Source organism: Eschrichtius robustus, chromosome 8 (genome assembly GCF_028021215.1).
Source record: "Eschrichtius robustus isolate mEscRob2 chromosome 8, mEscRob2.pri, whole genome shotgun sequence".
Taxonomy (NCBI): domain Eukaryota; kingdom Metazoa; phylum Chordata; class Mammalia; order Artiodactyla; family Eschrichtiidae; genus Eschrichtius; species Eschrichtius robustus.
This window is the reverse complement of record NC_090831.1, coordinates 21,121,141-21,143,620: the sequence shown is the minus strand read 5'-3', so window position 1 is coordinate 21,143,620 and position 22,480 is coordinate 21,121,141. Positions and strand designations below refer to the sequence as shown.

At 37.9% G+C, this 22,480-nt stretch overlaps 1 protein-coding gene across 1 annotated transcript in view; it reads left to right on the top strand.

The window, feature by feature from the left end:
• The window catches only part of FAM185A (family with sequence similarity 185 member A), a 66,093-nt gene extending 45,398 nt beyond the window's left edge, over nucleotides 1-20,695 (top strand). Inside the window, exons 7-8 of the mRNA XM_068549925.1 lie at nucleotides 17-151; nucleotides 20,476-20,695. Of these exons, the coding sequence (XP_068406026.1) occupies nucleotides 17-151; nucleotides 20,476-20,588 (248 nt within the window). The 3' untranslated portion in view covers nucleotides 20,589-20,695. The remainder of the gene's footprint in view (nucleotides 1-16; nucleotides 152-20,475) is intronic.
• The last annotated feature ends 1,785 nt before the right edge of the window (nucleotides 20,696-22,480 follow it).

The following is a 22,480-nucleotide window of genomic DNA, read 5'->3' as shown; positions in this document are numbered from 1 at the left end:
TTTAAATTTATCACAGGATCTGTCCTTGTCAAGGTTGCATCTTCTCTTCAGGCTTATTTACAGTTATCAGGGAAAGAGATTGATGTGAACTCAGAAGTCCATGTTGAAGAAATGGATGAAGCCCATAAAGATGATGGTATAGTAATTACTGGTAAGGAGGCTGCGTTTTGCTGTGTGAGATGAATAGTCGTTGTCCATCTGTGAGTAGAAATACGCTATATTTAACTGAAGTTTTAGCCTTTATTCTTTTCCATTGTCACATGTTGGTGTTTGACACTTTTTTCTTCCAACTGCTTATCAATAACACAATTGCAGACATTTAGTTTGAAGCACTCACTATTCCTGGATAGTGAATAGTCATTGGATAAAATTTATTTGAAAAACTTCCGTATCAAAGAGATATTTGCACACTCACATTCATAGCAGCATTATTCACAGTAGCCAAGAGGTAGAAGCACCCCAAATGTCTATTGATGGATGAAAGCAAAAATGAAGTGTGATATATAAACATACAATGGAATACTGTTCAGCCTTAAAAACGAAGGAAATCCTGTCACATGCTACAACAGGGATGCACCTTGAGGACACTATGCGAAGTGAAATAAGCCAATCACAAAAAAGATAAATAATGTATGATTGCATTTATATAAGATATCTAAGGAAACAAAGTAGGGGGAGAGGAAAATGAGTTGTTCAGCAGGTATGAAGTTTTCAGTTTTGCAAGATGAAAAAGTTCTGGAGATCTATTGCACAACAATATGAATATACTTAACACTACTAAACTGTAAACTTAAAACTAGTTAAAATGGTAAATTTTATTTTATGTGTTTTTTTACCATAATCAAAAATCTGAAAACCATTAAAAATTTTTTTTTCTTTTCTGGCACAGCTGCTTTCTAATTCTTGGACTTGAAAATCAACTACAGTTGACCCTTGAACTACAGCGGGTTAGGGACACTGGTCCCCTGCCCCAGGGCAGTCAAAAATCCACCTGTAACTTTGCAGTCAGCCCTCCATATTTGTGGTTCCACATCTGTAGATTCAACCAACTGCAGATCGTGTAATACTGTCGTATGTATTTATTGAAAAAATCTGTGTGTAAGTGGATTCGCATAGTTCAAACCTGTGCTGTTCAAGGGCCAACTGTAAATACATATATTACAGTGTAAGATATAAAGTTAATTTTGTATGATTATAATAAATAGGAGTTTGGTTTGGTATTATGCACATTGTAAACTTGATCTTTTAGTACAGCCTGACCTTTTAGTACAAATTCTCAATTCCAGAAATGTGAAGAGCTTTTCCACATTTTTTCTAATTACCTGTGGATGTATTAATGGCTGATACTACTTTAAAAAAAATATTTATGGTATAGATAATATATTTATATAGTAAAAAAAATTAATGCTGGCGAACTTTCTAAAATCTTAACCAGAATGGCATTGAGAAGGACATTGAAATTACCATGAGGTTTTGATATAGCAATCTATGTATATATACAAGATTGTTTTAAGTTTCTGGTCTCTTAGTTTCAGATGCATTTCCAATATCCTGAATTTGTACTGTCCTCTTCTCACGATTGCTGGTTTTGATATCATATTTGTGTGTGGATGATTTCCTACCTTTATTCTATGTTTGCCTTTCCTGTTTGTTAGTTTTCTCGTTTCTAATTGTGGCCTTTTCTTTTCTGCATACAGAAGTTCCTTTAGCATTTGTTGCAAAGCTGATCTGGTGGCGCTGAATTCTCTTAACTTTTGCTTGTCTGTAAAGCTTTTGATTTCTCTGTCAAATCTGAACATATATATCTTAAGTATATCATGCCACTACCCTTCTGGCCTGAAGAGTTTCTGCTGAAAAATCAGCTGATAACTGTATGGGGATTCCCTTGTATGTTATTTGTTGCTTTTCCCTTATCTTTTAATATTTTAAAAGATTTTAAAAATTTTCTCTTTGTCTTTAATTATTGTCAATTTGATTAATAGGTGTCTCAGTGTGTTCTTCCTTGGGTTAATCCTGTATGGGACTCTGTGATTCCTGGACTTGAGTGAGTGTTTCCTTTCCCATGTTAGGGAAGTTCTCAGCTATTATCTCTTCAGATATTTTCTCAGTCCCTTTCTCTCTTCTCCTTTTGGGACCCCTATGATGCAAATGTTGATGCATTTAATGTTGTCCCAGAGGTGTCTGAGATTGTCTTTATTTCTTTTCATTCTTTTTCTTTTGTTCCGTTCCACAACAGTGATTTCTACAAATCTGTCTTCCAGCTCACTTATTCGTTCTTCTGCCTCATTTATTCTGCTATTGATTCCTTCTAGCGTGTTTTTCACTTCAGTTATTGTATTGTTCATCTCTGTTTGCTCTTTAAAGCTTTTAGCTCTTTATTAAACATTTCTTGTATCCTCAGTCTGTGCACCATTCATTTCCTGAGATCTTGGATCATGTTTACTATCATTACTTCTGAATTCTTTTTCAGGTAGATTGCCTATCTCTGCTTCACTTAGTTTTTCTTCCATGGTTTTATCTTCTTCCTTCGTCTGTGACCTATTTCTCTGCCATCTCATTTTGTTTAACTTCCTCTGTTTGAGGTCTCCATTCCTCAGGCTTCAGGATTGTAGTTCTTCTTGGTTTTAGTGTCTGCCCCCTGGTGGGTGAAGTTGGTCCAAGGGTTTGTGCAGGCTTTCTGGTGGGAGGGACTGGTGCCTGCCCACTGGTGGGTGGAGCTGGGTCTTGTCCCTATGGTGGGCAGGGTCGTGTCAAGGGGTGTGTTTATAGGCGGCTGTTTGCTCAGGACGACTTTAAGCAGCCTGTCTGCTGATGGGTGGAGCTGTGTTCCCACCCTGTTGGTTGTTTGGACTGAGGCGTCCTGGCACTGGAGCCTGCAGGCTGTTGGTGGGGCCAGGTCTCAGAGCCAAAATGGCGACCTCCAGGAGAGCTCACGCTGATGAGTGTTCCCTGGAGCGTCCACCACCAGTGTCCTTGACTCCACAGTGAGCCACAGCTGACCCCTGCCTCCACAGGAGACCCTCCATAACCCACAGGTAGGTCTGGCCCAGGTTTCTATGGAGTCACTGTTTTGCCCTGGGTCCCAGTACATGTGAAAACTTGTGTGCATCCTCCAAGAGTGGAGTCTCTGTTTCCTCAGACCTGTGGAGCTCCTGCACTTAAGCCCCACTGGCCTTCAAAGCCAAATGCTCTGGGGGCTCCTCCTCGTGATAACAGACCCCCAGGCTGGGGAGCCTGACATGGGACTTAGAACTCTCACCCTGTGGGAGGACCTCTGCAATATAATTATTTTCCAGTTTGTGGGTTGCCCACCCAGTGGGTATGGAATTTGATTTTATTGCGAAAGTGCCCCTCCTACTATCTCGTTGTGGCTTCTTCTTTGTTTTTAGGTGTAGAGTATCACTTTTGGTAGGTTTGAGTCCTTTCTGTTGATGATTGTTCAGTAGTTAGTTGTGATTTTGGTGTTTTCATGAGAGGAGGTGAGCTTAAATCCTTCTACTGCGCCATCTTGTCTCCAGCCCAGAGGACATTGAAATTAAAGTGTGTACATGCACATATGCCACAGGCTTACCAATGAGATAGTCTCAAGAAAAAGAAAGTGTGATGGTGGTGTATGGTTATGGTGGCAGTGGGGTGTCTTCATAAGATCAAGTTTCACAATTATTAACAGCCACTATATTAAATCTTGGCAGGGAGTAAAGATTATTTGGGGGAGGGAGTATTTTTTTTCTCAAAAATAAAGTAATTATTTAATGACCAAGAAAAAAGATCAAGTTTCAGTTTTAAATATTCATTTTATATATAGTAAAGGTTAAGAAGGCAGTCTTAAAAATCATAGAATATTAACAAAAAGCATAGCAGTAATAAAAATAACACCTGTACACTTTCAGATTAACTCAGTGCCTAATGGGCAGACTCTTAGTTACGCAGAGAAAATGTGATGAAAATTTAAGTGTATTAAATGTGGTAAGAATCAATTTCTTGTGATCTGATACCTTGAATTTGATAGGGAGCCAATAGAGTTACCTTTTTTGGCCCTGGTAATGTAAAGTAATAATACAAATTTGTTTAATAATGCTCTGAATGATAGCATAATCAAATTATTTTACATAAGTTAAGAATGTTTGAATTATAAATTATTTTTTCATTTTTTATTCTGTAACTCATAGAATCATATGCCTTTTTGAAATTTAGATTTAGTTTAAGTTGCATTTCAAAACCCTGTTCTCATCATTTCAACCATTTAAAAAAGGCCTTATTAAATCCTCTAAGAACAGTTACTAGTCCTGTCATTGGATAAAATTATTATCTGCAGACCCGATCTCTTTATTAAGTCTTGCCCATTTCCATTCCACTAAACAGGTACTACCTCAAACTTAATATATTTGAAAACAAATGTTATCTTTTCCTAGCCTAGTTCCTCTTCCACCTGTCATCTCTATTTTCCTTTATTTGTTCAGTCAGTCCCTCAGCAAACATTTATTGAATCGGGTACTGCTAGAAACTAGGAGTGCAAAGATAAGATAATAAAGTATGGTCTCTGCCATCTGAGGAGGTTACATCCTAGTGAAGCAAGACAGACAAACCAGTGAATACAATACAATAAATGTTATAATAAAGGTATGTACGTGGTACTGTGAGAGCATGGAGGTGGCACATCTAAATTATACTAGCATTGTGAGTTTGAGGAAGTGAGACAAGTCCAATATAGCTAGAGTGTAGCGAGTAAGGGGCACAGTGGCATAAAAGGAGGCTGGAGAGTTCGAAAGGGATCAGATCATATAGGGCAGATTTGGCTTTCATACTCAGTGCTTTGCAAAGGCACTGAAAGGTTTTAATCTGGGGTTCATATAATCAGATCTGTGTATTAGGAAGATCACTGAATGTTGAGTGGGGAAGAATTGGAAAGGACAATGGTGGATGAAGGAAAAGTTAATTTTAATTATCAGGTTACTGTAGTAATTCAGGAGAAAGAGTTCAGTGGCCTGGACTCCACAGTGATCTATTTTAAACTAAACAAATGAATAAATAAGCCTTGGATAAATTTTGATGGAAAAAATTGATATAGGTATACCTCATTTTATTGTACTTTGCTTTATTGCAGTTCACAGATACAATTTGTGTTTTTCACAGATTGAAGTTTTGTGACAACTGTGCATGGAGCTTGTTTATTGGCGCCATTTTTCCAAGAGCATTTGCTCACTTTGCATCTCTGTATTTCCTTTTGGTAATTCTCACAGTATTTCAAACTTTTAAAATTATTATTATATTTGTTTTGTTGATATGTGGTCAGTGGTCTTTGATGTTACTCTTGCAGTTATTTTGGGGCACCATGAACGACGTCGCCCGTATAAGACATCAAACTTAATTGATAAATGTTCTATGTCTTCTGACTGCTCTACTGATTGGCTGGTCCCCTGTTTCTCTCCCTCTCCTCAGACCTCCCTATTCCCTGAGACACAAAAATATTGAAATAGGCCAGTGAATAACCCTACCATGGCCTCTAAGTCATCAAGTGAAGGGAAGAGTCGCACATCTCACTTTAAATCAAAAGCTAGAAATGATTAAGCTTAATGAGGAAGGCATATTGAAGCCAAGATAGGATGAGAGTTAGGCCTCATCCAGGTAGCCAAGTTGTGAATGCAAAGGAAAAGTTCTTAAAGGAAATTGGAAGTGCTACTCCAGTGAACACATGAATGATAAGAAAGCGAAACAGCCTTATTGCTGATCTGGAGAAAATTTTAGTGGTTTGGATAGAAGATCAAGCCAGCCACACCTTTCCTTTAAGCCAAAACCTAATCCAGAGCAAGGTCCTAACTCTCTCCAATTCAATAAAGGCTGAGAGGGATGAGGAAGCTGCAGAAGAAAAGTTTGAAGCTAGCAGAGTTTGGTTTAAGGAGGTTTAAGGAAAGAAGCTGTCTCCATATCATAAAAGTGCAAGGTGAAAGCAGCAAGTGCTGATGTATAAGCTGCAGCAGGTTATCCAGAAGATCTAGCGAAGGTAATTAATGAATGTGACTTCACTAAACAACAGATTTTCAATGTAGAAGAAACAGCCTTATATTGGAAGAAAATTCCATCTAGGCCTTTCATAGCTAGAGAAGAGAAGTCAGTGCCTGGCTTCACAGCTTCAAAGGACTGAATGACTCTCTGCTTAGAGGCTAATGCAGCTGGTGACTTAAAGTTGAAGCCAGTGTTCATTTACCATACCAAAAATCCTACACGCCTTCAGAATTACGCACAATCTACTCTGCCTGTGCTCTGTAAGTGGAACAACAAAGCCTGGGTGACAGCACATCCGTTTACAACATGGTTTAGTGAATATTTTAAGCCCACTTTTGCTACCTACTGCTCAGGAAAAAAAAAAAAAAGATACCTGGGGCTTCCCTGGTGGCTCTGGTTGAGAATCTGCCTGCCAATGCAGGAGACATGGGTTCGCGCCCTGGTCTGGGAAGATCCCACATGCCGCGGAGCAACTAGGCCCGTGAGCCACAACTACTGAGCCTGTGCATCTGGAGCCCGTGCTCCGCAACAAGAGAGGCCACGATAGTGAGAGGCCCGTGCACCGCGATGAAGAGTGGCCCCCGCTCGCCGCAACTGGAGGGGGCCCTCGCACAGAAACGAAGACCCAACACAGCCAAAAATAAATAAATAAATAAATAATAAATATTTTTAAAAATAAATAAATAAAATAAAATAAAATAAAATAAAAAGATTCCTTTCAAAATATTACTGTGCATTGACAAGAGCTCTGATGGAGATGTACAATGATACTAATGTTGTTTTCATGCCTGCTAACACAACATCCATCCTGCAGCCCACAGATCTGGAGTAAATTCGACTTTCAAGTCTTATTATTTAAGAAATACATTTTGTAAGGCTCTAGCTGCCATAGATAGTGATTCCTCTGATGGATCTGAGCAAAGTGAGCTGAAAACCTTCTGGAAAGGATTCACCATTCTAGATGCCACTACAACATTTGTGATTATGGGAAGAGGTCAAAATAGCAACATGAACAGGAATTTGGAAGAAGTTGAGTCCAACCCTCATGGATGACTTTGAAAGGTTCAAGACTTCATTGGAGGAAGTAACTGCAGATGTGGTGGAAATAGCAAGAGAGCTAGAATTTTAAGTGGAGCTGGAAGATGTGACTGAATTGCTGCAATTTCATGATGAAACTTTAATGGATGAAGAATTACTTCTTATGGATGAGCAAAGAAAGTGGTTTCTTGAGATGGAATCTAGTCTCGGTGAAGATGCTAGCAGATTATTGAAATTATAACAAAGGATTTAGAATATTACACAAATTTAGTTGATAAAGCAGCAGCAAGATTCGAGAGGATTGACTCCAATTTTGAAAGAAGTTCTACTGTGGGTAAAATGCTATCAAACAGTATTGCATGCTACAGAGAAACAATGAAAGGAAGAGTCAGTCAATACAGCAAACTTCGTTGTCTTATTTTAGGAAATGGCCGTATCCACTCCAGCCTTCAGCAGCCACCAGCCTAATCAGTCAGCAGCCATCAACACAGAAGCAAGACCCTCCACCAGCAAAAAGATTATTCATTGCTAAAGGGTCAGATAATGGTTAGCATTTCTTAGCAATAAATTTTTTGTTTTACTCTTTATAAATTTTTATCATATAAAAAATTTATAAAATTTTAAATTATGCTTGTAAATGGGTGCTATGAGGAAGATGCATGCTTACCTCATTGGTTATTATGAAGCTCCTTGAGCCATTTAATTATTTTTCTGTTATTTGTTGCTATATCTTATACTCTAGCCCCTATTTCCTAAACCGGGAAGGACCAAATTTTAGAGCAAAGTTTATTTCCTGACCACAGTCCAAGAATCTAGGTACTGATCAGCAGATTTCTTTTGGAGAGTAGCACATGATATACAGTGAGGTTGGGCCCCAGGTGGATCTGTAGGTTGTCTCTGATATTAGATTAAATCCGTTAAAGTAATAGTACAGAGGGACTTCAGGTAAAGACAACAGTCTCCTGTGGAGAGAGCTGTATGAACAAGTTATCGGGTTTAGAGAAACTTTTATGTTTCCTCTTGATTCCAAAACTGGTGCCCAAAAGGCCACAGACCTTATTTATCAAATGGATGGAATAATTTGAGGTCTAGAAAAGTAAAGCAGATTGCTTTTTCTATGGAGATTTCCAATCTGAAACCCAAGTTTGGAAGTAATGAGCAACTTTATATGTGAGTTGTTATTATAGGTAGCTGAGATCAGCTCTTTTGGGCCTTCCTTACAGAGCCTATGAGGCATAGAAACAGAAATACTCTCACTGCTAAGAGGTCTGGATTGTATCTGTAGCATGATTTCTGCAAGAAACCATGCCAATAAACTTTAGTTCCTGGGGCTCAGGCTTCCCACAGGGTTTGATGTGTCAGCCCTGTAATTTTATTTAATTTCCTGCTCCATGGTTTCCCTTGTTGTTGCCATCACTGATAAATAACTGTGTTGTATAATTTTTTTTTGAATTTTTGAATTTTATTTTATTTATGTTTTTATACAGCAGGCTCTTATTAGTCATCAATTTTATACACATCAGTGTATACATGTCAATCCCAATCGCCCAGTTCATCACACCACCACCACCGCCCCCGCCGCTTTCCCCCCTTGGTGTCCATACGTTTGTTCTCTACATCTGTGTCTCAATTTCTGCCCTGCAAACCGTTCATCTATACCATTTTTCTAGGTTCCACATATATACATTAATATATGATACTTGTTTTTCTCTTTCTGACTTACTTCACTCTGTGTGACAGTCTATAGGTTCATCCAGGTCTCTACAAATGACCCAATTTCGTTCCTTTTTATGGCTGAGTAATATTCCATTGTATATATGTGCCACATCTTCTTTATCCATTCGTCTATCGATGGGCATAGAGGTTGCTTCCATGACCTGGCTATTGTAAATAGTCCTGCAATGAACAATGGGGTGCATGTATCTTTTTGAATTATGGTTTTCTCTGGGTATATGCCCAGTAGTGGGATGGCTGGGTCATATGGTAATTCTATTTTTAATGTTTTAAGGAACCTCCATACTGTTATCCATAGTGGCTGTATCAATTTAGATTCCCACCAACAGTGCAAGAGGGTTCCCTTTTCTCCACACCCTCTCCAGAATTTGTTGTTTGTAGATTTTCTGATGATGCCCATTCTAACTGGTGTGAGGTGATACCTCATTGTAGTTTTGATTTGCATTTCTCTAATAATTAGTGATGTTGAGCAGCTTTTCATGTGCCTCTTGGCCATCTGTATGTCTTCTTTGGAGAAATGTCCACTTAGGTCTTCTTCCCATTTTTGGACTGGGTTGTTTGTTTTTTTAATATTGAGCTGCATGAGCTGTTTATATATTTTGGAGATTAATCCTTTGTCCGTTGATTCATTTGCAAATATTTTCTCCCATTCTGAGGGTTGTCTTTTCATCTTCTTTGTAGTTTCCTTTGCTTTGCAAAAGCTTTTAAGTTTCATTAGGTCCCATTTGTTTATTTTTGTTTTTATTTCCATTACTCTAGGAGGTGGATCAAAAAAGATTTTGCTCTGATTTATGTCAGAGAGTGTTCTTCCTGTGTTTTCCTGTAAGAGTTTTATAGTGTCCGGTCTTACATTTAGGTCTCTGATCCATTTTGAGTTTCTTTTTGTGTATGGTGTTAGGGAGTGTTCTAATTTCATCCTTTTACATGTAGCTGTCCAGTTTCCCCAGCACCACTTATTGAAGAGACTGTCTTTTCTCCATTGTATATCCTTGCCTCCTTTGTCATAGATTAGTTGACCATAAATGCGTGGGTTTATCTCTGGGCTTTCTATCTTGTTCCATTGATCTATGTTTCTGTTTTTGTGCCAGTACCATATTGTCTTGATTACTGTAGCTTTGTAGTACAGTTTGAAGTCAGGGAGTCTGATTCCTCCAGCTCCATTTTCTTCCCTCAAGACTGCTTTGGCTATTCGGGGTCTTTTGTGTCTCTGTACAAATTTTAAGATTTTTATTCTAGTACCGTAAAAAATGCCATTGATCATTTGATAGGGATTGCATTGAATCTGTAGATTGCTTTGGGTAGTAGTCATTTTCACAATATTGATTCTTCCAATCCAAGAACATGGTATATCTCTCCATCTGTTTGTATCATCTTTAATTTCTTTCATCAGTGTCTTATAGTTTTCTGCATACAGGTCTTTTGTCTCCCTAGGTAGGTTTATTCCTAAGTATTTTATTCTTTTTGTTGGAACGGTAAATGGGAGTGTTTCCTTAATTTCTCTTTCAGATTTTTCATCATTAGTGTATAGGAATGCAAGAGATTTCTGTGCATTAATTTTGTATCCTGCAACTTTACCAAATTCATTGATTAGCTCTGGTAGTTTTCTGGTGGCATCTTTAGGATTCTCTATGTATAGTATCATGTCATCTGCAAACAGTGGCAGTTTTACTTCTTCTTTTCCAATTTGTATTCCTTTTATTCCTTTTTCTTCTCTGATTGCCGTGGCTAAGACTTCCAAAACTATGTTGAATAATAGTGGTGAGAGTGGACATCCTTGTCTTGTTCCTGATCTTAGAGGAAATGCTTTCAGTTTTTCACCATTGAGAATGATGTTTCCTGTGGGTTTGTCGTATATGGCCTTTATTATGTTGAGGTAAGTTCCCTCTATGCCCACTTTCTGGAGAGTTTTTATCATAAATGGGTGTTGAATTTTGTCAAAAGCTTTTTCTGCATCTATTGAGATAATCATATGGTTTTTCTTCTTCACTTTGTTATTATGGTGTATCACACTGATTGATTTGCATATATTGAAGAATCCTTGCATCGCTGGGATATATCCCACTTGGTCATGGTATATGATCCTTTTAATGTGTTGTTGGATTCTGTTAGTATTTTGTTGGGGGTTTTTGCATCTATATTCATGAGTGATATTGGCCTGTAATTTTCTTTTTTTGTAGTATCTTTGTCTGGTTTTGGTATCAAGGTGATGGTGGCCTCATAGAATGAGTTTGGGAGTGTTCCTTCCTCTGCAATTTATTGGAAGAGTTTGAGAAGGATAGGTGTTAGCTCTTCTCTAATGTTTGTTAGAATTCACCTGTGAAGCCATCTGGTCCTGGACTTTTGTTTGTTGGAAGATTATTAATCACAGTTTCAATTTCATTACTTGTGATTGGTCTGTTCATATATTCTATTTCTTCCTGGTTCAGTCTTGGAAGGTTATACCTTAGTAAGAATTTGTCCATTTCTTCCAGGTTGTCCATTTTATTGGCATAGAGTTGCTTGTAGTAATCTCTTAAGATGCTTTGCATTTCTGTGGTGTCTGTCATAACTTCTCCTTTTTCATTTCTAATTTTATGGATTTGAGTCCTCTCGTTTTCTTGATGAGTATGGCTAATGGTTTACCAATTTTATCTTCTCAAAGAACCAGCTTTTATTAGTTTTATTGAGGTTTGCTATTGTTTTCTTTGTTTCTATTTCATTTATTTCTGCTCTGATCTTTATGATTTCTTTCCTTCCACTAATTTTGGGTTTTCTTTGTTCTTCTTTCTTTAGTTCTTTTACGTGTAAGGTTAAATTGTTTATTTGAGATGTTTTTTGTTTCTTGAGGTAGGCTTGTATTGCTATAAACTTCCCTCTTAGAACTGCTTTTGCTGCATCCCATAGGTTTGGATCGTCGTGTTGTCATTGTCATTTGTCTCTAGGTATTTTTTGATTTTCTCTTTGATTTCTTCTGTGATCTCTTGGTTATTTAGTAATGTATTGTCTAGCCTCCACATATTTGTGTTTTTTACATTTTTTTCCCTGTAATTGATCTCTAGTCTCATAACGTTGTTGTCAGAAAAGATGCTTGATATGATTTCAATTTTCTTAAATTTACTGAGGCTTGATTTGTGACCCAAGATGTGATCTATCCTGGAGAATGTTCCGTGCTCACTTGAGAAGAAAGTTTAATCTGTTGTTTATAATTGTTATATCTTCTTCTTGGATTGATCCCTTGATCATTATATAGTGTCCTTCCTTGTCTATTGTAACATTCTTTATTTTAAAGTCTATTTTATCTGCTATGAGAAATGTACTCCAGCTTTCTTTTGATTTCCATTTGCATGAAATATCTTTTTCCATCCCCTCACTTTCAGTCTGTATGTGTCCCTAGGTCTGAAGTGGGTCTCTGTAGACAGCATATATATGGGTCTTGTTTTTGTATCCATTCTGCAAGCCTGTGTCTTTTGGTTGGAGCATTTAATCCATTCACGTTTAAGGTACTTATCGATATGTATGTTCCTATGACCATTTTCTTAATTGTTTTGGGTTTGTTTTTGTAGGTCCTTTTCTTCTCTTGTGTTTCCCACTTAGAGAAGTTCCTTTAGCATTTGTTGTAGAGCTGGTTTGGTGGTGCTGAATTCTCTTAGCTTTTGCTTGCCTGTAAAGCTTTTGATTTCTCCATTGAATCTGAATGAGATCCTTGCCGGGTAGAGTAATCTTGGTTGTAGGTTCTTCCCTTTCATCCCTTTAAGTATATCATGCCACTCCCTTCTGGCTTATAGAATTTCTGCTGAGAAATCAGCTGTTAACCTTAGGAAGTTCCTTTGTTTGTTATTTGTCATTATTTCCCTTGCTGCTTTCAATAATTTTTGTCTTTAATTTTTGCCAATTTGATTGCTATGTGTCTCGGCATGTTTCTCCTTGGGTTTATCCCGTATGGGACTCTCTGCGCTTCCTGGACTTCAGTGGCTATTTCGTTTCCCATGTTAGGGAAGTTTTCGACTATAATCTCTTCAAATATTTTCTCAGGCCCTTTCTCTCTCTCTTCTCCTTCTGGGACCCCTATAATCCAAATGTTTTTGTGTTTAATGTTGTCCCAGAGGTCTCTTAGGCTGTCTTCATTTCTTTTCATTCTTTTTTCTTTATTCTGTTCCGCAGCAGTGAATTCCACCATTCTGTTTTCCAGGTCACTTATCCATCCTTCTGCTTCAGTTATTCTGCTATTGATTCCTTCTAGTGTAATTTTCATTTCAGTTATTGTATTGTTCATCTCTGTTTATTTTTTCTTTAATTCTTCTAGGTCTTTGTTAAACATTTCTTTCATCTTCTCGATCTTTGCCTCCATGTTTTTTCCCAGGTCCTGGATCATCTTCACTATCATTATTCTGAATTGTTTTTCTGGAAGGTTGCCTATCTCCACTTCATTTAGTTGCTCGGGTTTTATCTTGTTCCTTCATCTGACATAGCCCTCTGCCTTTTCATCTTGTCTATCTTTCTGTGAATGTGTTTTTTGTTCCACAGCCTGCAGGATTGTAGTTCTTCTTGCTTCTGCTCTCTGCCCTCTGGTGGATGAGGCTATCTAAGAGGCTTGTGCAAGTTTCCTGATGGGAGGGACTGGTAGTGGGTAGAGCTGGGTGTTGCTCTGGTGGGCAGAGCTCAGTAAAACTTTAATCCGCTTGTCTGCCGATGGGTGGGGCTGGGTTCCCTCCCTGTTGGTTGTTTTGCCTGAGGCCACCGAACACTGGAGCCTACCCGGGCTCTTTGGTGGGGCTAATGGCGAACTCTGGGAGGGCTCATGCCAAGGAGTACTTCCCAGAATTTCTGCCGCCAGTGTCCTTGTCCTCACGGTGAGACACAGCCACCCCCTGCCTCTGCAGGAGACCCTTCAACACTAACAGGTAGGTCTGGTTCAGTCTCCCTTGGGGTCACTGCTCCTTCCCCTGGGTCCCGATGCACACACTACTTTGTGTGTGCCCTCCAAGAGTGGAGTCTCTGTTTCCCCCAGTCCTTTCGAACTCCTGCAGTCAAATCCCGCTAGCCTTCAAAGTCTGATTCTCTAGGAATTCCTCCTCCCATTGCCAGACCTCCAGGTTGGGAAGCCTGACGTGGAGCTCAGAACCTTCACTCCAGTGGGTGGACTTCTGTGGTATAAGTGTTCTCCAGTGTGTGAGTCACCCACCCAGCAGTTATGGGATTTGGTTTTATTGTGATTGCGCCCCTCCTACCGTCTCATTGTGGCTTCTCCTTTGTCTTTGGATGTGGGGTGTCTTTTTTGGTGAGTTCCAGTGTCTTCCTGTCGATGATTGTTCATCAGTTAGTTGTCACTGTGTGTTGTATATTTCTTAAAGTGATTTACAAATATGTGCTATTCTGAGGTCAAAAGAAAGCCTGGAACTCTCTTAAGGTAAAACATTTACCTACTAAAGAGTTGTGCACAGTGTGTATTCTTTGGGATGTATTCTGTAATGCTTATGAGATCCTTGATTCTAAGTTTCGTGCTCTACCCATATATGGCAAATTGGATAGGTGGTGAATACCTTAGATAAGATATTTCTGGGAATAAGTTGACTTCTCTGTTAAGTTTTAGACTGGGTTCATCAACTTAGATATGAAACCTCACCATTGTATAGTAAGCCATTTTTAAGACCAAAAATGCATGTGGTACAAAGTCTTTTGGTCTTAAAAACGCCCCAATTTAGATGATTAGAGAGTATGAGAGATAAAGTATGTTGTCAGCCAAATGATTGTTGTTTGTCATTGTCTGCATGGTAGGGAAGGTGGTATTACTGGGTTCACTTTATTTTAGTCAAACTGGAAATGTAAAGCATAATAAAAATAAGTTCAGTTGGTATCAAAATAAACTACCAAGTCAGAAGAGAGTTCTCGGCTTGTTTGTAGGCTGGAGAGTAATACATTTAATGGTATTGTGATTTATAATGGAAAACGGGTTCATTGGTTGGAAAAGATGTTGAAATGGGACCAAGCCCATAGGATGCCACTTTTAAGAGCTAGAGACAGTATTTTCTCTCCAAACAGGCGAAAAAATCTAGTCTTTTGATTTGACTCCTAGAAATAACTTTTTTTTAGAACACACTTAAGTTTTGGTTTTCTCCAAGTTTATAGCATATGGATTTGTCAGCCATGTAGGTGTGCTTCCAGATGACATGGAAGAAATTTGTTAACAGAATGAAGAATGCTGTAGGTTTATGGCTGTCTGCTTAAAAATACTTTGACGGGGAGTTAATGTAGGAACTGCCTTCAGATCGTTTGTGCTTTTATGGTGTTTTTGTTTCTCCATTTTGTTAAAGTGTAAGATCCTGGGAGAGTGTTATAGGTAGACATCAGCTTTGTTTGTTAAGGTTTCCAAAGAAAGGAAGATCAGATTTTGTTTCCATTCACCTGCAAACTTTATCTGTTAAGGACAGATTGTAAATGTTAGACTTTGCAGGCTACATATGGTTTCTGTTGTTTATTCTCTTTTGTTTTGTTTTTTATAACCCTTTAAAAGTGTAGAAGTCATTCTTAGCTCTTAGGCCATAAAAACAGGCGTCAGGCTAGATTTGGCCTGTGGGCCAGTGTGCTGACCCCTAGACTAGAGATCAAAGTACAGGCCCCAGTCTTAGAGCGTGTGAATTCTGTTTGTAATGCCCAGGGTTTGTTTTTTTTTTTTAATTTTTGTTTTCATGTTTATTTTGGTCATACATGAAATACTGAACGACAGCCAAATCTTACCCTGACGAAATTCTTCCCAGTAATGAAGAAAAAAAGATTTGTGCACCTAAAAGTGTAATCATGTAAAATTTAAGAAACAGTACAGCCATAGAAGATATAAGATGGCAAGTAAAAACACAAAAACTTGTTCAACATCACTAGCCATTGGTATGGTACAAATTAGAACCAGAATGAGATGCTACTACATACCTATTAGAATGGCTAAAATAAGAAATACTGATAATATCAAATGCTGGCAAGGATGTGGAGAGATTGGATCTCTCCTGCATTGGTATTGGGCATGTAAAATAATACAGCCACTCCTGAATTCAGCCTGGCATTTTGTTAAAACAGAAAGTACCATATGACCCAACAATTACTTTCCTGGGCATTTATCTTGGAGAAATGAAACTTAGTATTCACATAAAAACCTGTACACAAGTATTCATAGCTTTATTTATAATAGCCCAAAACTGGAAATGACTAAAATATACCTCTATCAGTAAATGGTCACACAAACTGTGGTATGTCCATACAGTGGAGTACTATTCAACAGTGAAAACGAACAGTCTATTAATACACACAACTTGGATAGAACTTAAGGGCATTATGCTGAGTGAAAATGGCTTGTCTCAAAATATTGCATACTGTATGATTACATTTATCTAACATTCTTGAAGTGACAGTATTATGGATATGGAGAACAGACAAGTTGTTGCAAAAAGTTAAGAAAGGAGAGGGAAGATAAAACGATAAAGAGATATCACATAGAACTTTCGTTGTGATGATAAAACAATTCTGTATCTTGATTATAATGATGGTTATGTGAATCTATACATGTGATAAAATCTCATAAAAGTATACACAAAAACGTGTAAAAGAGTGAGTGCATGTAAAAAATGATGAAGTCTGAGTAAGCTCTGTAGTCTAATTAATTGTATGCCAAACAATACCTATTTTTGATAATGCACCATGGTTATTATAAGGTGTCAACATTGGAGAAACTGGGTAATGGGTGCACAGGACCTCTTTGTACTATTTTTACAACTTCTTTTGAGTCTTTAATTATTTCCCAACAAGAAATTACAGAGAGCATGATGTAGGGAGGGGAAAAAAGATGGGAAGAGGGAGAAAGAGAGAAAGAAAGAAAAAGTGCGGGCTTCTAGGCTAGAAGTAGAATAAAAAGGACTGACTTACCCTTCTACTTAAGCCAACAACAACAAAAATTTTTAAATAGACAAAATACATGAAAAAACAGTTTCTAAGATACTGTACATCAGGCAGTGAAAGAAAGTGATCACTAAGAGCTGGGAAACAAGCAAAATGAGTCCCTGCTTACTCCCTCGAGAGAGTCTTCAGACTGTAGTACATGGAGAAGGGACTGATGTAGAGCCCAGCAGACTCCTTGAGTTGGGGAAACCATAAGGAGGGTCCACAGAGATCGACAGCTAGAGTTTATAAAGTACCAGAAGGAATAGAACCTAATGCTTACACAAGTCCAGGAAAAATGCCTATCCCACCTGCCAGACTGGAAAATACCATAACTCATGGAGCATTGGGTAGAGCACTTAGTAGTTGGAAACAGCCCTAGACTGCGCATTCCTCCAGAACTGCCTAACAAATCATAAAAGCAAGAAATGAAAAGTTGAAATTGTTTCCAAGTACCTTAACAGCATCCCTGAACAAAGCTTGAGATTTATACAAATACAGAAATACCTGGCACCCAACAAAATAAAATTCGCCTTGTCTGGCATCCAATCAAAGATCATCAGACATGCAAAGAGGCAAGAAATCATGACCCGAAATGAAGTGAATATCAATCGAAACCTTTCCAGAAAAGACACAGATGTTAGAATTAGCAGAGAAGAAAAATACAATAGTTATTATAACTGAATTCCACATGTTGGAATAAAGTTAAGTAAGACATGGAAGATATAAAAAAAGACCAAAATTGAATTTCTAGAAATGAAAACTACAATATCTGAGGCGAAAAATACAGTGGATGGGATTAGACATAAATGGATATTTCTTGGGCAAAACTGATTAATTGCATACTTGCTCAAAACCTAGTGTACTGTTGACTTTGTCATTATTCCACATAATTGAGAGAAAATATAATGATGGGCAGCATTATAACTAGCTCAAAAATATTTGCTTGTAAAAATTTGTTGTTAAGGTGTCCTGGGTTGCACTTTTATCAAGGGAAGAACAGATAAAAAATGTTGACAACATTAAAATATTTGGTTATACGGGATTGTGTGTGGTGTTAGAGCTTTTGTTTATGAAAAACGTGCATTAAAAATAAGATTTCAGAGTAGTTATTTAAATGCTTTTTCAAAAGTGTATAATTTATTTTCCTAGCCAGCTGGTAAGCTTTTTGAGGGCATTACCACGTCTTTTTACATGTTTTGAACCTCCCTAAAATACTTAGCATGGTGCTTCCCATAGTGGGTGGTCAGTAGTGTTTATAATGTAAAAGAGGGAATCCTCCAACTGTGATGCACTGAAATTTAACCTGTTCCTAATAAGGCAGCACCAGAATTATCCCTCAGAATGTAAGTAAACAAAGTCTGTTATAAGGTTTGGAGTGGGGAGTGGTGGGGTGGGAGGCAGGAAGAAGCTCACCTTAGCCAAGAGGCTTAAGCCTATTTTTAAACAAGGAACAGAAATTCTGCCGATTACTCCTTAGAGCCCTATCTTTGTCCATGGCTAGTGCTGGATTAGATCAGGTGCATTTTGGGTTAAAAAATGAGTAATGCTTATCAACCAGGTATTTGGAAATCAATCAGTCAAACTTGGATATTTATATACTTGAGTAGATTTGGACATGGCAGATTTTGAGAGCAAATGCTAGAGTTTAAAAACGTGTCCTGAGAAGAAGCTTTTCTCTCACTTAAAGGAAGCCAAGGCACATGGGGATAGGTTAGTCATTTTCCATTTCTTGGTCAAAAAAATATTGTCTGATTTTCATTGGTAAAGGGGATTAAATAAGGAACAAGGTTTCTGCAGCCCCAAGTTCCAATCTCTGTTGCAAGATTTTTGTAGGAAGGGATTTATAAACTTTACAAATAAGAATTAGAGTCTCCACAGATTTAACCCAAAGTACAGAGCTTTCAGTAAATTACTTATTCACAAGATAAAGCTATTTTCCAGCAACTTAAATGGAACTTTATAAACTGTCTTGCTTGTGAGTATTGTCCCTAAGCTAAAATCATTTGTGTGTTCATTTTGTTAGTAACAGTAGTATTGTGCATGGTCTCTACTGCTGCAGAAGGAAATGGGTAGATTTGGCTTCTCTTTGTGTAAGCAAGAAACTCATGATTGAGGAGGTAAAAGATCTTAGATATTTGGGAAACCCTTACTATTGTTGATGCTTTACTATTGATATTAAAATGTGTAAAAAAATAATAGAACAACCAATATTCAGGATTACCAGTTCTTTCCTCTACGTTTATTTGAATTACTAGAAAAAGAAATTCTGTACTATACAAAAACTGTTGGGTGTAGATACCTTGAAATCCTGACCTGCTAAATGTAGTACAGGCACAAAAAGATGAACAGATTAAAATTGATAAAGTTGAACCCCTTAATGATGAAGATTAGGGGGAAAAGAGAAGCTTCTAATACAGGGATTTACTAGTTGGAATGAGAGAGATTTTAAGCAGTTTAATGAGAAGTGGGGTTGTGATGATACTGAAAATACAGCAAGAGAAGTGGAAGGAAAAAAACCTCTAGAGGAACTCATTGAATACTCTGCTGTCTTTTGGGAAAAGATCCAATGAAGATGTAGATAGACAAGATTATGGCTCAGATTAAAGGAGAGAGGCAAGAATTCACAGGAGGATTTGTATCACAAAAGCACTTGACACAAAGATTGAATGGTACAAAGCACCTTTTCAGCAGCTGGGAACATCATATGATACTAACAAAGGAGAAAACTGTCCTAGAGAAGAGAGTTGTTTCCTGATTTGTGTGCTTGGATTCAACAAAGAAAATGTATATGATGAATTGAGACAGTGTATTCACAACATTCCTCAGTTCAGATTTGACTGGTCTCTTAAGTTCAGAATTGCAATGGAGCTCCAGAGGAGGTGTAGCATCTTAACTACCTTGATTGAAAGAAAAAACAGAACTAGAAGACTAGAGATGGGAAACAAACCAGGTGAGCTCAATGATTGCCATAGCCTATTACCTTAAGAGTGTTTCCAGGCTGCAGGGTGGGGATGGGTAACATAGGCAGAGCCCAACAGACTCACCAAGTGGAGGAGACCAGGGCTGCTAGAGTTAACAAGAGAAAGTTCCAGAGCAAACGGAGGTACACAGTGTGCCCATGACTGTTCAGCAAAGTACGGATCAGCATCCATGTGAGGAAACCACCTGATACATGCTACAATGTGAATGAACCTCATAATAATTATGCTGAAAGAACCTAGATATTTTTTAAAAGACTACGTATTGTATATTTTGTATGACTCCATTTATTAAAATCTTAGAAAATGCAACTAATCCATAGTGACACAAAGTAGATTAGTAATTATCGAGGGATTGGTGGGGGGGTGTAGAGGTGACAGGCAGGGTGGGGCATGAGGGAAAGATTACAAAGGGACACAAGGAAACTTTTAGTAGTGATGGATATGTTCATTATCTTGATTGAGGAGATGGTTTTGCAGACTTTTACATATGTAAAAACTTATTACATTACATACTTTAAATACATGTATTATTTTGTCAATTGTACTTAAATAAAGCTCTTTGTAAAACCTGCATACAAAAAAAATACAAACAAAAAACAGAGTAGTTTCCCTTTCAGAGTTGTTCTGAGGAAAAGAAAGGAGAGAACAAGCCCAAGTAACCTATTTGCAACTCTTTTCCAACTCAGGTTGTCTTTACTAAGATTTTTGCAGTTCAAAAGTGTTTTTCAGTTTTAGAGATGTAGTGTTAGGGTTTATGTAGTCAAATATTGCTCTTGTCAATCAAGATATAACTTTATGCAATTTTGTGTTTCAGGGCTCCTGAATCAAGCAAACAAACATGAAAAATGGATTAAGGCTGTTGCTCCAAAAGGCACTGTAAGCTTTAGAAGCCAAAGCTGGTTTCAGTCCCTGAAACTGCAGGACTGAGAATGGTTTGAGTTATGTTTCTAAATTTTAACAACGATTAATAGATCTGTGACTACAAAAACTCAAATACCACTGTTCATATAAGTGTTGAAAACAATAAATTGGGATGTCTTGGGGCAGCCTTTTCAAAATTTGTACTTAGCTATTAGTTTTCTTCTGTAACAAATTACCACAAACTTATTGACTTAAAATAATACCTGTTTGCCCTGGGATCTTCTGGACCCTGACTCCACCCAGCAGTAACCCAGCACTAGCCCCAGGGCCTCCCAGGGTTCTGCCATCAACCATCAACCAGTGGCCAGCAGCATCTGCACAAGGCAGGACCTGGCAACCAAGCAGACCAGGGGCCAACCTAGCCTATCAGACCACCTACATAGTCAGCCTGCCAAAACAGAAAGACCCACACAGCCCTCATAGGAGGAACCCCTAGAGCGTATAACTGTTGATGAGAGGAGAGTGCGCTGCTGCAACACAAAAGGTCACTTCTTCAAGGTTGGGAAACATAACCAACCTACCAGGTACATAAAAATAAAACCAACTAGTTAGGCAAAATGAGGCAACAGAGGAACATATTCCAAACAAAGGATTAAGATAAAACCCCAGAAGAAGAACTAAGTGAAGTGGAGATATGCAGTCTAACCAAGAAAGAGTTCAGAGGTGTGATTGTACAGATGATCAAAGAACTTGGGAAACAAATGGATGCACAGAGTGAGATGTTAGAAGTTTTTAACAAAGAGTTAGAAAATATAAAGAACAACCGAACAGAGATGAAGAATACAATAACTGAAATGAAAAATACACTAGAGGGAATCAATAGTAGACTAAATGATACAGGGGAATGGTTTAGTGAGCTGGAAGACAGAGTAGTAGAAATCAGTGATGCTGAAGGGAAAAAAAAATGAAAAGAAATGAGGACAGTTTAGGAGACTTCTGGGACATCAAGCTCACTAATATTTGCATTATAGGATTCCCAGAAGGAGAAGAGAGAGAGAAGGGGGCTGAGAACATAATTGAAGACATAATAGCTCAAAACTTCCCTAACCTGGGAAGGGAAACAGACATCTAAGTCCAGGAAGTGCAGTGAGCGCCATACAGGATTAACCTAAAGAGGAAGACACCAAGACACATTGTAATTAAAATGGCAAAAATTAAAGATAAAAGAGAATATTAAAAGCAGCAAGGGAAAAGCAACATGTTACATAAAAGGGAACTCCCATAAGGCTATCACCTGACTTTTCAACAGAAACTCTTCAGGCCAGAGGGGCATGGCATGATATATTTAAAGTGATGAAAGGGAAAAACCAAGAATACTCTGCAAGGCTCTCATTCAGATTTGATGGAGAGATCAAAAGCTTTACAGAGAAGCAAAAGCCAAAAGAGTTCAGCATCACCAAATCAGCTTTAAAGAAATGTTAAAGGAACTTCTCTAAGCAAAAAAGGACACAAGAAACATGAAAATCATGAAAGGAGAAAGCTCATTTGTAAAGGCAAACATATAGTAAAGGTGGGAAATCATTCATGCACAAAGCTAGTAGGAAGGTTGAAAGACAAAAGTAGTAAAATTGTCTATATCCACAATAAGTAGTTAAGGGATACACAAGACAATTATATGTAAAAAATGATATCAAAAATAGTAATCATGAGGGTAGGAGAGTACAAATTCTGCGTTGTTAAAATGCATTGGAAATTAAGAGATCAGCAACTTCAAACAATCGTGTATATATAGATTGCTATATGTAAATCTCATGGTAACCACAAACTAAAAATCTATAAAAGATACACACACACAAAAGAAAAAGGAATCCAAACATAACACTAAAGGTAGTCATCAAATCACAAAAGAAGAGAACAAAAGAAGGAACAAAAAAGACATACAAAAACAACCCCAAAAC